The sequence below is a fragment of the Lemur catta genome, chromosome 3 (genome assembly GCF_020740605.2).
Source record: "Lemur catta isolate mLemCat1 chromosome 3, mLemCat1.pri, whole genome shotgun sequence".
NCBI classification, from domain to species: Eukaryota; Metazoa; Chordata; class Mammalia; order Primates; family Lemuridae; genus Lemur; species Lemur catta.
The window spans coordinates 107,436,176-107,452,977 of NC_059130.1; the positions used below are offsets into that span (position 1 = coordinate 107,436,176).

The following is a 16,802-nucleotide window of genomic DNA, read 5'->3' on the forward strand; positions in this document are numbered from 1 at the left end:
GCACACTTTGGTAATGATGGCTCCTGTCCCTGGAACTAGTCCTCAGATACTCTCTCTCACCAACCTATCTGTATTCCTTCCAGATCTCCCTCTCAAAGACCCTTTCACAATAGCTGTGATGCTTACAAAGGGTACATACCTTGAACAAATGGATTCCTTCCTATTTGCCTACTTTGTCAAAAGGGTTATTTCTGTAGCTAGCTATTAAATTGCTACCCCAAGTCCTGACCAAATTATTCAGTACTCATTATGTATAAGGTACTGGGAGAAAAGAGAATAAAGAACAGGATAAACATAGACAGGTCTGTGTTCATGGTAACATGAAACAAAGTTCTGCCATAATAGTAAAAGGAGAGAGACACCAAACAAATCCAGAAGAAGACAGGAACATGTGGCTTTAGGAACAAGCTTAAAGGATCTTTGAGAACATTTTCTGACTTGGAGACAAGGTCTGTGATCCAGTTTGCATAGCTACATGTCAGTGCCCTCTCTTAACTTCTTAACTCCATCCAAGTGAGACTGATCATACACACTTTTTTTTTTTTTTTTAGAGACAGAGTCTTGCTCTGTCACCGGGGCTAGAGTGCCATGGTGTCAGCCTAGCTCACAGTAACCTCAAACTCCAGCTCAAGTGGTCCTCCTGCCTCAGCCTCCCGAGTAGCTGGGACTACAGGCATGTGCCCCACTAATTTTTTCTATTTTTAGTTGTCTGCCTAATTTCTTTCTATTTTTAGTAGAGATGGGGGTCTCATTCTTACTCAGGCCTGGCTCGAACTCCTGACCTCAAGCGATCTTCCCACCTTGCCCTCCCACAGTGCTAGGATTACTGGTGTGAGCCACCATGCCCAGCCCAGGGAAAGCCTCTCTGAGGAAGTGATACTTGAGGTGAAATTTTAATGCTGAAAAGGAGCAAGTTACACAAAGATCTGACGAAAAAGCATTCCAGGCATAGCGAAGAACAAATACAAAGGTAGAACAGGCTTGATATGCTGAAAAAACAGAGTGAAGGCCACTGTGGGTAGAGCATGGTGACGAAGGGGACCGAGAAAGATAAGCAAGATGGGCTAGGGAGATGAGCAGATTCTAAGGGTGTCTTAAAGGACATAGCAAGAAGCCTCATGAGGCCAGAAACTGTGGTGACCTTATTCACTGCTATATTCTTTTCCCAGTGTCCAGAACATTCTTAGCATATAGTAGGCACACAATATTTGCTTGAACATACATATGAATTAATGAATAGCTTCTAGCTCTGCCCTCTGATTCTTCAAAGCATGAGTTTACTCCATCATCTAAAGTAGAGATGGGTAACCTTTCCTATAAAAGACCAGAAAGTAAACATTTTAGGCTTTGCAGGTCATATGTTCTCTGTTACAGCTACTCAATTCTGCTGTTGAATAACTAAAGCAGACAGGAAATACATAAATGAATTGAGTATGCTGTGTTCCAATAAAACTATTTATAAAAACAAGTGGCAGTCAGGTGTGGTGGCTCACGCCTGTAATCCTAGCACTTTGGGAAGCTAAAGCAGGAGGATTGCTTGAAGCCGAGAGTTTCAGACCAGTCTGAGCAACATAGTGAGACCCCATTTCTACAAAAAAATTTAAAAATGAGTCAGCTGTGGTGGCCTGTGCCTGTAATCCTAGCTACTTGGGAGGCTGAGCCAGAAGGATCACTTGAGCCCAGGAGATGGAGGTTGCAGTAAGCTATGATGACACCACTGCACTCCAGCCCAGACAACGGAAGTAAAACACCATCTCAATAAAAACAAAAAAACAACAACCCAAAAACCAAAACAAACAAAAAAACAGGTGGCAATAGATGTGAACCTAAAACTCATGTAAATGCCAGGGACCCAGAACAGCCAAAACAATCTTGAAAAAGAACAGAATTGGTAGCACTCTGGGAGGCTGAGGGGGGAGGATCAATCGAGGTCAGGAGTTCGAGACCAGACTGAGCAAGAGCGAGACCCCGTCTCTACTAAAAAAATAGAAAGAAATTATCTGGCCAACTAAAAATATATAGAAAAAATTAGTCGGGCATGGTGGCACATGCATGTAGTCCCAGCTACTTGGGAGGTTGAGGCAGAAGGATTGCTTAAGTCCAGGAGTTTGAGGTTGCTGTGAGCTAGGCTGATACCACAGCACTCTAGCCAGGGCAAAAGAGGGAGACTCTGTGTCCAATCGATCAGTCAATAGAACAGAGTTGGAAGACTCACATTTCTTTTTCCTTGAGACAGGGTCTTGCTCTATTACCCAATATAGAGTGCAGTGGCCTCATCATAGCTCACTGCAACTTGGAACTCCTGGGCTCAATCCATCCTCTTGCCTCAGCCTACTGAGTAGCTAAGCCTACAGGCACACAACCACGCCTGGCTAATTTTTCTGTTTTTAGAAACAGAGTCTCCCTCTTGCTCAGGCTGGTCTTGAACTCCTCGCCTCAAGCAATCCTTCCACCTCAGCCTCCCAAAGTGCTAGGATTACAGGCGTGAGCCACCATGCCTGGCCCCTAAAGACTCACACTTCTTAATTTCATAACTTACTCCAAAGCTACATCAATCAAAACAGTGTGGTACTGTCAAAACAATAAACATTTAGATCAACGGAATAGAGTTGAGAATTCATAAATAAATCCTTACATTTATGGTCAACCGATTTCCAACAACCAGTGTCAGGACAATTAAATGGGGGAAAGAATAGTCTTTTTAACAAATGGTACTGAGACAACTGGATGTCCTCCTCACACCATACATAATAATATAGAATGGATCAAACACCTACATATAACATGTAAAACTATAAAACTCTTAGAAGAAAACATAGATGTAAATCTTTGTGGCCTTGGATTAGGCAATGGTTTCTTAGACAAAACACCAAAAGCACAAGCAACAAATGAAAAAATAGATAAGCTGGACTTCATAAAAATTAATACTTTTTTGTTAAGGCACTACCAAGAAAGTGAAAAGACAACCCAGAGTCAGAGAAAAAAACTTCAAATCACATATATATAAAGAACTCTTATAACTCAATAATAAAAAGACAACCCAATTAAAAATGAGCAAAGGACCTAAATAGACATTTCTCCAAAGAAAATACACAAATATGGCCAATAGGCACATGAAAAGATGTTCAACACCATTAGTTGTTAGGGAAATAAAAATCAAAACCATGATGAGATACCACTTCACAACCACTAGCATGGTTATAACCAAAAATATGGATAATAAAAAGTGTTGACAAGAATATTGAGAAATTGGAACCCTCCTGCGTTTCTGCTGGGAATATAAAATGGTGATGCTGCTTTGGAAAATGGTTTGGCAATTCCTAAAAAAGTTAAACATTGAGTTACCATATGACCCAGCAATTCCACCTTTAGGTATACATCCAAGAGAACTAAAATTATATGTCCACACAAAAACTTGTACATGAACGTTGACAGCAGCATTATTCATAATAGCCAAAAAATGTCCACCTCCTGATGAATGGATAGACAACAGAATGCTCTTCAGCCACAAAAAGGAATAACGTATTGATTCATGCTTACAACCTGGATGAACCTTGAAACATTATGCTAAATGAAAGAATCCAGATGCAAAAAGCCACATATTTTATGATACTATTTATATGAAATGTCTAGAATAGGAAAATCCATAGGGACATAAAGTAGATTAGTGGTTGCTGGGTTGGGAGATGGGGAGAGACTGCTAATATGGGTAAAAAGTTCCTTTTTGGGTGATGAAAATGTTCTGGAATTAGATAGCAGTGATGATTGTACAACTTTGTGAATATACTTAAAAACCATTGAACTGTACACCTAACTAAAATAAAAAAACAAACAGGCCATAATTTGAAGACCTCTGATCTAAAAGGCAGTCCGCACAAACAGACTCTCACAAAGTCAGATCTCCCTCTATCTTTCTCTTTGAACAGGACCTATTTAGTGAACTTGGTATCTATTTTACTTCTTTAAAATGTATTGTAAAAAAACTGACAAGTAGGCTGGGCGAGATGGCTCACGCCTGTAATCCTAGTACTCTGGCAGGCCAAGGTGGGAGGATCGCTTGAGGTCAGGAGTTCGAGACCAGCCTGAGCAAGAGCGAGACCCCTGTCTCTACTAAAAAATAGAAAGAAATTATCTGGACAACTAAAAATATATACAGAAAAAATTAGCCAGGCATGGTGCTGTATGCCTGTAGTCCCAGCTACTCAGGAGGCTGAGGCAGTAGGATCGCTTAAGCCCAGGAGTTTGAGGTTGCTGTGAGCTACGCTGATGCCACAGCACTCTAGCCCGGGCAACAGAGTGAGACTGTGTCTCAAAAAAAAAACAACAAAAAAAAACTGACAAGTCTTTGTTAGAATCAGGTTATACTGTACCTATGGAATGGCTCTGGTACACCAATTCTATTCAAAAAGGAAATCTATTAATAGTTTGATATAACTTGTTTCCCTGAATTTGTAATTTGAATTTATGCTCAAATTATACAAGAAACAAAATAGAAAAAGCAATCAGGCCAGATTGTGAAAGTGAGATATATAATATTTGCAACTTGTTTAAGAATAATATTAGGAAAACTAATAAGGTAAGAGAATAACCCACAAGACAAGAACTATTTACTAAGCCCTTTGTAAAGGCAGACACACATTTGAGGTGGAAAAAATATGAACTCTGGAGCCAGACAGGCCTGATATAAATCTTATTAATCTTATGTCTACCACTTATCTGACCTTAGAAACACTCAGTTTTACTCTTATTTGTAAAGTGAGATTCCTTTCCTCTCCTTTCTCTCCCATGTGTCTTACACTGTGCCAAGAAAGCCCACAAGTGAATGAACTAGGAAGGATCAAAGTGTGATCACAACTTCCAAGGTGAACTTGGAAGATCCCGGTTATATGACCAAAAATGAAAGCAAGTATCCCCCATCCAAAAAAAGTGAGAACTGCAGGGAATCCCAGAATATTTGGTACCTGTCCAATTATGACAATAAAACTCACCGAGATGAGCTAGCACATGTAACTAAAAGAGGACATGGAATGTTCGGCAAGGATGTCCAAGGAAAATGGAAAAATGGTTTGGTCTTAAATACCAGGACAGCTTAAAATTAGTCCTAATTAATGTTAAATTTAAATTCTCTAATCTCAACCTCCCTTCTGGCTCACTTACTTGGTTGCTGCCACTACAACAGTTCTTTGTACTTCTTAATGAACATTTTTAACTTTCTATTTTGAAACAATTTCAAACATATAAAAAAGTTGTAAGAATAGTACAAGAACACTCATATATATATATATGTTTCACCTAACTCATTATCATTGCTACATTTGCGTTCCGTCCCTCTCCTTTTTCTTTACACCTACATACACATGTACGCACATACACACACATGCTGAGTACTTTTTTCCCTGAACCATTTGAGAATAAGCTGCAGACTTCAGAACCCTTTATACCTAACTACTTCAGTGCATGTTTCTAAGAACATAGTCATTCTTTTATTTAACCAGAGCATGTTTATCAAAATCAGAAAATTTAACACTGATACAATACTATTATATAATATATAGTACATATTCAAATTTCACCAACTGTCCCAAAAATGTCCTTTTTATTTTCCTAATCCAGAATCCAATCCAGGAACACGTACTGCATTTAGTTGTCATTTTCTCTTTAGTTTCTTCTAATCTGGAACAGTTCCACAGCTCTTCTTTGCTTTTTATGACATTGACATTTTTGAAGAATGTATCAACTGTTCTGAAGAAACGTCTCTCAGTTTGGATTTGTCTGATAATTTCCTCATGATTAGATCTAGGTAATGCATTTTGACAGAAACACTACCTCAGTGAATTTGTGTCTTTAGTGCAAAATATCAGGTGGCATATGATGTCTGTTTGTCTTAGTAAAGGTGACCAGGTTTTCCACTATAATGTTACTATTTTTCCCTTTGTTATCTATGAGGAAGTACTTCACATTATACAAATAAAATAGACCTCCAACATATGGAATACATATTCAACTTCATTCATAAGAGAAATATAACTTAAAACTATAATGTTCACCTGTCAGAATGATGAAAAATTCAAAAGCATAACCACACAGTCTATTGGAGAGTTATGGAGAAATAGGCACTTTTATGCACTGCTAGTGGGAAGGCAAAATGGTACAACTCCCATGGTGGGAAATTTGGCAGTATCTGACAAAACCACATATACATTTATCCTCTGACCAGCATTCCCTCTTTTAGGTTTTTTACCCTGAAGACGTATCTCCAGCAATACTAAAATAGATACACACGGCGTTATCTATTATGGTATTGCTGTAATTACAAACTATTAGAAATAACTCTAAGTGCCCATACATGGGAAATTCATTGACTAAATCTTGCTACATGTACATAATGGTGTACTGCTATACAGCTGTACAAAATAAGGAAGGACTCTAAGAATTGATACACGATGATTTCCAAGATATATTGGTAAGTGAAAAAAGTACAACAGAGTGTTTAGCTATCTAGCTAGCTACCTATCTCATGTATTAAAGGTTCTTCATTCTCAAAAAGACCTCCAAGTCCAGTCAACCAACCCTTCCACTCCCTCCTCATATGCTATCTTGTGTCGTTATTTCCTTCTCTATCCAGCTAAGAATTTTTTTTTTTTTTAGACAGAGTCTCACTCTGTTGCCTGGGCTAGAGTGCCAGGGCATCAGGCTAGCTCACTGCAACCTCAAACTCCTGGGCTCAAGCAATCCTACTGCCTCGGCCTCCCGAGTAGCTGGGACTACAGGCATGCGTCACCATGCCCGGCTAATTTTTTCTATATATATTTTTAGTTGTCCAGCTAATGTCTTTCTACTTTTAGTAGAGACAGGGTCTTGCTCTTGCTCAGGCTGGTCTGGAACTCCTGACCTCGAGCGATCCACCCGCCTCGGCCTCCCAGAGTGCTAGGATTACAGGCGTGAGGCACCACACCCAGCCCCAGCTAAGAATTGATGCTTCATTACTAACAATCACTCTCTTGCAATATTCAACTGACAAAACCCCCACCCTGGATGATCTCCTTGCTTTCCTCTATCTGCAACTTTCCCTTTCTCTACCAATTCTTTCCTCACCCCACCAGCCTCATCTGTCATCCCTCTTCTACTTGTATTCTTTGACTAATTGTTTTCTTGAACTGAGTACTCTCTATATTCTCTTGCATCACTCACATGTTAGCCTAACATATTTACTGCTTTGTACATTACTTTTTTAATTTAAAATTGCCTTGGAAGCAGAGCTGTGGTCTCTCTGGCCCATTGTGTTGGACTCATCTGTGAAATTTCTCAGAATAGTGATAGACATATTGGGTTGGGGAGAGAATATTTGTTGAGCATTATGTTTGATATAAGAACGAAGGAAGGCTGGGCATAGTGGCTCATGTCTGTAATCTCAGTGCTTTGGGAGGCTGAAGCAGGAGGGGCCGCTTAAGCCCAGGAGTTTGAAACCAGTCTGAGCAACACAGTGAGACCCCATCTCTAAAAAATAATAAAATAAAAAATAGCCAGGCATGGTGGCGTGTGCCTGTAGTCCCAGCTACTCAGGGGGCTGAGGCAGGAGGACCGTTTGAGGCCAGGAGTTTGAGGTTGCAGTGAGCTATGATCATGCCACTGCACTCTAGCCTGGGCAACAGAGCAGGACTCTGTCTTGGAAGGGGAAGGGAAAGAGAGGGGAGGGGAAGGGAGGCGAAGGGAAGGAGAGAAGGAGAGAAAGGGAGAAGGGAGAAAGGGAGGGGAGAAAGGGAGGTAAGACAGGGAGGGAAGAGAGGGAAGAAGGAAAGAATCGATAGTGACAAGATATGAGAGTGCCAAGGGCAATTTCCTAATGTAAAAGACGGAGGAATGCAATGGGATCAATGTACTTCTTGATTCAGATCTTCCTTAGGAAGAAAGAACTAGGAACAAAATAATTAAAGACCTAAAGGTTGGTGGAAACTGGTCATAGCAAACCAGAAAACATCAACTTTTAGGAAAGAATTGTGAAAAAGAAAGACAATTAACTTAGAAAAGTAGATTTTCAGAGTCTTGAGGGAACTAATAATATGAACACAGTAGAAAGAATATCTAAGAAATAAAGTAATGCAAGTTAACTTGGATGCTTTTTAAACAGCTCTGTGGGTACAAATTCTACCAGTATACAGGAAGGGTAACAAATATCAGACTGGCTAAACTCGGAATTTTAAAGTGACATAAAATATAAACTATAGGCCGGGCACGGTGGCTCATGCCTGTAATCCTAGCACTCTGGGAGGCCGAGGTGGACAGATTGTTTGAGCTCAGGAGTTCGAGGGCAGCCTGAGGAAGAGCAAGACCCCGTCTCTACTAAAAATAGAAAGAAATGATTTGGACAGCTAAAAAATCTATATAGAAAAAAAAATTAGCCGGGAGTGGTGGCGCATGCCTGTAGTCCCAGCTACTCGGGAGGCTGAGGCAGAAGGATTGCTTGAGCCCAGGAGTTTGAGGTTGCTGTGAGCTAGGCTGATGCTACGGCACTCACTCTAGCCTGGGCAACAGAGTGAGACTCTGTCTCCAAAAAAAAAAAAAAAAAAAAAAAAAAAAAATATATATATATATATATATATAAACTATAAAGTCAAAAAGTAAAAATCAGGCCAGATTATTAAGCTGGAAACTAGAGAAATAGCATGGCTGAAGAGGAATAAGGTTAAGAAAGCTAACTCTAATACAGAAAATCAAAAAAGCCAACCAAAACCAATAGGTTTTTACTGAGCATCTACTAGGTTCAACACTAGGTCATAAGAGTTCTTTTTCAGTTTAGAAAAAACTAAAGAGTAGAAAATTAAGAAGTCCAGAAAAAATATTTTACCTACATCATAAAGAAAACATCACAATTAATAACCACCAAAAGGCAGGAGCTTTTATTATTGATTTTTCTTCTCTTATCCCATCCTCATCCCCCATTAATCCCTTCTTCTTAATGCCAAAGATCAACTATTGTTAAGTAACACAAGGTCCATATGTGACAATGATGGGAAATAAAACAAGGGGAGGAAATGACTGTAGAGTTTTCAACAGTGATATGTCATCAAGTCAGCATTGCAGGACTGGCATCTTAGGAAACTTTTAAGAGTTTTCTATAAATGACAACAATAATAATAGCAGCTAATGGTTCAAATGTTATACACCATAGACTTTTACAATATACTGGGCACTAAGTACTTTACATAAATTAACTTATTTATTCCTCCCCAGAGGCCTAAGAGATATTATTTTACAGATGAGAAAATGGCCTTTAGAAGTTAAAGGACTTTTCCAAGTTCATATGGATCACATTAGTGTTTTAATTACTATTTGGGGGTCACAAAGAGGTATCCCCTCCAACTCCAAATCAGGAAAGAGAGTAGTAAGATGGCCTTTTGAGAGTTAGATTGTAAAAATCAATACAGTTGAACTTTCCTTTCTCCTTGGCTTCCATGATAATATGTTCTTCCCACCTCTATGGCTATTCTTTCTATCTCCTGTGGGTAGAGGAGGAAGAGAAATAGGTAATCTCTAAATGTTGAAATACCTTGGTTCTTGGTCCTAGGCCCTCTTCTTGTTCCTCCTTCTTTCTCCCTAGGTGCTATTATCCAGTCATCCCATTGCATGGCTCTATACACCAGTGGTTCTCAAATTTTTTAGTCTCAGGACTCCTTTATGCTATTAAAAATTATTGAGAATCCCAAAGAGCTTATGTTTATATGAGTTATATCTATAGATATTCACCATATTAGAAAATAAAACTGAAATATTCCATATTATTAATTCACTAAACATAATGATACATAATATATTTTCCAAGATGAAAGAATTTAATGAGAAGAATGGATTTGTTCTATATTTCTGCAAACCTCTTTAATGCCTAGTTTGATAGAAGACCAGTGGGTTCTCATCTGCTTTTGTATTCAGCCCACTGTAATGTTATTTTTGGTTGGAAAAAAATATAGCCTCACAAAGATAAGTAGCTGGAACAAGGAGGAGCATTTTAATAGCCTGTTCAGATAATTGTGTATATCCTGCTTTGATACTACACCAAAACTGGACTAGCAATAGTTTTTTTTTTTTTTTTTTTTTTTTTTGAGACAGAGTCTTGCTCTGTTGCCCGGGCTAGAGTGCTGTGGCATCAGCCTAGCTCACAGCAACCTCAAACTCCTGGACTCAAACAATCCTCCTGCCTCAGCCTCCCGAGTACCTGGGACTACAGGCATGTGCTACCATGCCCGGCTAAATTTTTCTATATATTTTTAGTTGTCCAGTTAATTTCTTTCTATTTTTAGTAGAGACAGGGTCTCACTCTTGCTCAGGCTGGTCTCGAACTCCTGACCTTGAGCAATCCTCCCGCCTCGGCCTCCCAGAGTGCTAGGATTACAGGCGTGAGCCACCGCGCCCGGCCTCATATTTCTTTTTTTTTTTTTTCTTTGCCAGGAAGAGTCAAATCCAAGTAATTTTGGATATGAGCTCCTACAAATATTAACATATTTCATCATTCTCTCTCTCTCTCTCTATATATATATATATATGTACGTTTTTTTTTTTTAAGAGACAGGGTCTCACTCTGTCACCCAGGCTAAAGTACAGTGGCACCATCACAGCTCACTACAGCCTTGAACTTCTGGGCTTAAGCGATCTTCCTGCCTCAGCCTCCCAAGTAGCTGGGACTCCAGGCGCATGCCACTATGCCCAGCTAACTTTTTAAAAAATTTATTTGTAGAGATGAGGTCTTGTTGTGTTGCCCAATCTGGTCTTGAGCTCCTGGCCTCAAATAATCCTCCCATCTCAGTCTCCCAAAGTGCTGGGATTATAGGTGTGAGCTGCTGCACCTGGCCTTCATCATGTAATATTAACATCTGTTAATATTACTACAGATCTTATCAAAAAATATTTTAAAGTACTGGGAAGCTATCAACCTCATGGTAACAAATATCAGTTTTTATTCTTTTTTTTTTCTGGCTTAAAAACTTAAATTTTATCCTTGGCAACAAATACTGTCAGTTGTTTTTCTTTAAGAGACAGCCCACTCCACTCATTTTCAAGAAAATGTCTGCGAAATCGAAGTTGGAATAACCATAGTTTTTGTCTGCTAACCATTAATTTAGATGATGGTCCATGAAAAAAGTGGCTAGTTGAGCTTGTAGCTCAAACAACTGTATAACTACTTTTCCTCAAGACAATCATCATACTTCAGTATGCAGCAGCAATACTTCATGAGTACTTTCCAACCCATCCTTCAGAATACTAAAGAGATATAGACTTAAGGTTAGAATTTAATAAGACTAACAACTTTTATTGCTTAACATCCGGGGCATTTTACGTAAAACTGGCTTTTGTTGTTGTTGTCACTGCAAGTCCATGGGGTGAATAAGTCAAAGACAGTTTGATGCTACTTGCCTTGATTCCTGCTAAGATGAAAATAGTTTTACTGTTTTTTTTTTTGCAAATTTTTAAATAAATTAATTTTGGATTTTTTTAAAATAATGCCTTAGTATTACTATGAAAGTAGTTCTGACCTCACAAATTCCCCTGAAAAGGTTGTAATGCTACCCAGGGGTCTGCAGACCATATTTTGAGAACTGTTTCTATAAATTATCTCTATGTCAATGACTCTCCAGATTTTTGTCCTTGTCCATACCCGCTCTTGTTCCCAAACTCCACTGGACTCTGTAACAATGACAGAAATGTTCTTCCTCCTATCAAAGTCCAAGCCCTCTGCTTGTACTCTGACTCCTATTTCCCCACCAGCCTTCCCAGGACTTTCCTCCTTCGCTTGTTCTGTCTGTCTCCTGTATTAACAATCTGTCCCTCTCTCATCAACACCCAAACTTGCTCCAATATGTCTTCCCATTCTTACAAATCCCTTCTTTGATCCCACAGATCTCTCCTCTGACTACTGTCCCATTTCTTCACTTCCTTTATGTTAAAAAGAAGTTTTTCAAAAGTTGTCTATACTTGCTGTTGCCACTTCCTCACCTCCCATTCATTCTTCAACCCCTCCAATCTAGCTTTTGTTATCACACTCCAATAAAACGACTCAGGTCAAGACCACTCTCATTATCCTGTCCTCATCTTCCTCAACCTCTCAGAAGCATTGGATACAACTGCCCATTCCTTCTTTCTTGAAATACTCTCATTACTTGGCCTTTACACTCCTCTCCTGGTTTTGTTTTTCTTTATACTTCACTGACTACTCTTTCTTGCTCTTTGTTATCTCGTTAGCTTGTGTTTAACCTCTGAAAGCTGGAGTGCCTCAAAGCTAAGTCCTGGACCCTATTCTCTAAGGCTCCATGGACATTTGAAGACTCCAGATTTCTCCCTATAGTCCAGAGGTCTCCCCAAATTAGTACTGTCAATTGCCTACCTGGCATTACCACAAAACTATCCAACAGGGTTTCAAATTTAATGTATTCAACTCCTGATTCTCTCTCAAGCCTATTTTTTTCCTAGTCTTATTTTCATGTGCTCTAACTTCTCTAAGTCTCACAAGTGGTAGAGCTGTGATTTAAACTAGGATCTTTTTTTTTTTAACCTCTAAATCTGTGTGCATTCCTTCATACCATGACTGCTTCTATAGGTCCTGGCCAAGGTGGCCTTTAGGAAAGTGCAAATTCAAACAGTTCCCTTTAACATCATTTTGTACTTGAGTTTTAGACCATGGGAAATAATAAGATGGAATCCAGTTTTGTGTTTAAAGAAGTTTCCAAACCGATTCTGGATGAAGTTATCCAACCAGGAAGAGATGGCAGAGACAATACTTAGGTTAAAAGAAGGCACAGCTGAAAGGAGAAGGCCAGGCAGCCAGCACTCACCATCTACCCAGCATCCACTAGAGGAGGATTTCTCAATCTTGGGATTATAGGTATTTGAAGCTGCATAATTCTTTGCTGCACATTCTTTGTTGTACTATGCAATGCAGGATGTTTAGCAGCATCCCTGGCCTCTACCCACTATTTACCAGTAGTAACCTTCTACTTCTAACATTGAAAATTATCTTCAGATACTGCCAAATGTTCTCTTGGGGGTAAAATTCACTCTCCCCTAGCCCTTACTGCACTAAAGGGATGTACTTCAAGTTATGTCTCAAAGGAAAAAATATGCCCCATCCCATATGGAAGAAACTAGGGAAAAGGATAAATAATAAAATATATCAAAAATTATGAGCCAGTGCCTGATACTGTAGTGCACACCTATAGTCCCAGCTAATTGGGAGGCTGATGTGGGAGGACTGCTTGAGCCCAGGAGGATATAGTGTGCTATGACTGCACCAATGATTAGTCACCGCACTCTGTCTTGGGCAACATAGTTAGACTCCATCTCTCTCTCTCTCTTTTTTTTTTTTTTGAGATGATGGTCTCGCTCTGTCACTCAGGCTGGAGTACAGTGGCACAATCATAGCTCACTGAAGCCTCAAACTCCTGGGCTCAAGTGATCCTCCTGCCTCAGCCTCCCAAAGTGCTAGAATTATAGATGTGAACCACCATACCTGGCCTGAGACACCATCTCTAAAAAAAAATTATGCTTTCAAAGAATTTTTAGAGATATGAATATGGGAAAATAATCATGATATAAAAGTATAAAAGCATTTACCAAACTGCCTAAATGATATTAGCCCAATTTTGGAAGAAAAAATTTATGTAAGCATGGAAAAAAACTAGAAGACTTAAGAATCATAATTGTTACTTATTGAACCAGTTTACTGTAAGCCAGGCACTGTATTAAGTGCTTCATACAAATCTACTCATTTAATCATCACAATGATTCTCATTGTTGCATATTACGTATCAGGAAACTAGCGGTAACTTGCACAAGGCTGTATAGCTAGTAAGTGTAGAAAACAGGTCTTGAAACTAAATTTATCTAGCTCTAATGTCCAGTCTATTAAGATTTGGCTTTATAGCACACAAAGTAGTATTCCAAATATTAACAATATTTATCTCTATGTGTTAGAATTAAAAGTGATTTTGTTTTCTTTCCTATATTTTTCTATCTATTCCATATTTTCTACCATGATATTTATTACTTCTATAATCAGAAAAAAAAGTTAATGTGGGATCAAGAAGTGATTTTTTCCCAATCTTTTCCATATTATTATTAATGTAGTTATATTCATAATGGATAAAAGTTTATAATTAAAAGAAAGCAGTAACAATCATCTGTAATCTCATCATTGCAAGATAACACTACTAATATTCAATAAATTTATTTATTTTTTTTTAGAGACAGGGTCTCACTCTGTCACCCAGGCTGGAGCACAGTGGTGTGATCATAGCTCACTGTAAACTCAAACTCTTGGGCTCAAGCCATCCTCCCTTCTTAGCCTCCTAAGTAGCTAGGACTACAGGCACATACCACCACACCAGGCTAATTATTTTATTTTGTAGAGATGGGGTCTTGCTATGTTGCCCAGGTTGGACTCAAACTGCTGGCCTCAAGCAATCCTCCTGCCTCAGCCTTTCAAAGTGTTGGGATTACAGGTATGAGCCACCATTCCTGGTCTGATAAATTTCTTTCTAGTCCTTTTCTTAGATCAACATGATCACTTATAAATACTAACCTGAAGGAACCAAAGAGAATTCTTACTCAACATTCAGATAACACTAAGTTAAGACAGCTAAAAACTGGACTCAAAACATTATCTTGTAGCAGGAAAGAGAATGGAACTAACATTATGAAGTGTCTCTATGCCAGACACAATTAAAAAGCTGAACTCCCGAACCAAAGGCCTGGTACCTCCACAGACTGGACAGGGCAACCTTGGACAAGGGGCTTGGCCTTTCTAAATCTGTTGTTTTTAAATACCTGTTCCCAATATACATCCCCAAAGCACTGCTTTCATGCTAAAACGAGAAAGTATATGTGTGTGTGTGTGCATGTATATATTATGTGCATGTGTATATGAAAATACTTTGTAAATTCTAAATTCCTATACATAAGTAAGAATCATTACTGCCCAAGCCAATAGTAAAAATAGTGTATGGAATTCAACAAACTTTCTCTAAGCGCAAAGCAAATAATATATCCAAAAAATCATTCCTAAGTCACCATGTCAATCACTGACTTTTACTCAGATTTAGCAGCCTATTAGGTAACCTTCAGGTATGACTTGCAGAGAAACACTTGTTTATGCCTTGAATAATGCCAAGAGGATTCTCTGCAGGCAGAGAATGGAGAGCGGGCCATCTGCATCTAGAGTGCAAATTGGATCTCTTACCTGGAGCTCTGCTTCCAGGCCCAGCCGCCGGATAAAGGGGTCAGTGACATGGTAGCGCCGCTCAAAGCTCAGGGCACCCCGCTCCTGGGGGACAGAAACATATTCATGAATTCATTGATTCAATTCAATATGTTTTACTATGTGCCTATTATATACCCAGCCCTGTGCTGGGCACCATAGGAGCTAGAAAGGGCAGCAAGGAATTGGCCTACAGGAGTTTGCATTATTCTTGGGCAGGGATTGAAGAATAATAGAAGAGAATATACAATTAAACACTAAGTTGTACTGTTGGATTTTTTTTAAAAAAAAAAAAAGGAAAAAATTTTTAAAAAGGAAAGAAGAAAAACTAGAAACAACAAATGGAATATTTCTATATTTAGGTTGGAGAGGGTGGGCATGATCGTTAGGATACATATTGTACACAAAGGAACAAAATAACCTGATTCTGTGTCTCTAGGAAATGGTCCAGGTCCTTGAGGGCCACCCATCTTAATGAAATCACAAAAACACTCACAAATGGACAAAGTTAAAAGGATTCAGGGATGCATGGAAAAAATATACAAAACATACAGACTAATGTACACCATGGCTCAGGTAGAGGCACACACTCCATCCTTCTGATTGGTAACTGTGGCTTATGTTCATGTCACTTAATTTAAAAAAAATTTTTAGATTAGGCTGGGTGTGGTGGCTCATGCCTATAATCCCAGCACTTTGGGAGGCCAACGCAGGAAGATCACTTGAGCCCAGGAGTTCAAGGTTGCAGTGAGCTGTGATGACGCCACTGCACTCTAGCCTGGGTAACAGAGCCAGAGACCCTGTCTCAAAAAAAATTTCTTTTAGCATTTAACCTTTTAAAGAACTTTCTCATGCTCATTCAAATTTCATTCTCAAGATCAGCCTGGGCTGGGCACGGTGGCTCACACCTGTAATCCTAGCACTCTGGGAGGCCGAGGCGGGTGGATTGCTCGAGGTCAGGAGTTCGAGACCAGCCTGAGCAAGAGCGAGACCCCGTCTCTACTAAAAATAGAAAGAAATTATATGGCCAACTAAAAATATATATAGAAAACATTAGCTGGGCATGGTGGCGCATGCCTGTAGTCCCAGCTACTTGGGAGGCTGAGGCAGGAGTATTGCTTGAGCCCAGGAGTTTGAGGTTGCTGTGAGCTAGGCTGACGCCATGGTACTCACTTTAGCCTGGGCAACAAAGCGAGACTCTGTCTCAAAAAAATAAAAATAAAAAAAAAAAGATCAGCCTGTAGGCAGACAGACATCATCATTATTTAACAACAGAAAACCGAGGCACAGGGAGGTAAAATGGCTAAAGTCTTACAGGTAGTTAATCAGGGCAGTGGTAAGGTTAAGCTCCTGGCTCCAGTTTGGGATTACTTGAGCTGGAGCACATCATGTCTTGGTTGAATCTATTCCATTATCCTTCTATGGCTCCTTTATTGAGGGTTTCCCTGACAAAGCCTGGGGTTACTACACTAACTGAACTTGACTTCCCAGTCATCCATTCATCTCACAGGTATTATAGAATGTCTTCTATATTAAAACTGCAGAGGACCCAGGAGAGTCT

General features: G+C 39.4%; 1 protein-coding gene across 6 annotated transcripts in view; it reads right to left on the reverse strand.

Annotated features, from left to right (window-relative positions):
• Window positions 1-16,802, reverse strand: part of WDTC1 (WD and tetratricopeptide repeats 1) — a 61,893-nt gene that overhangs the window by 26,799 nt on the left and 18,292 nt on the right. For all 6 annotated transcript variants that reach the window (XM_045545831.1, XM_045545837.1, XM_045545834.1 and 3 more), the window contains exon 3: window positions 15,224-15,307. In XM_045545831.1, the coding sequence (XP_045401787.1) occupies window positions 15,224-15,307 (84 nt within the window). The remainder of the gene's footprint in view (window positions 1-15,223; window positions 15,308-16,802) is intronic.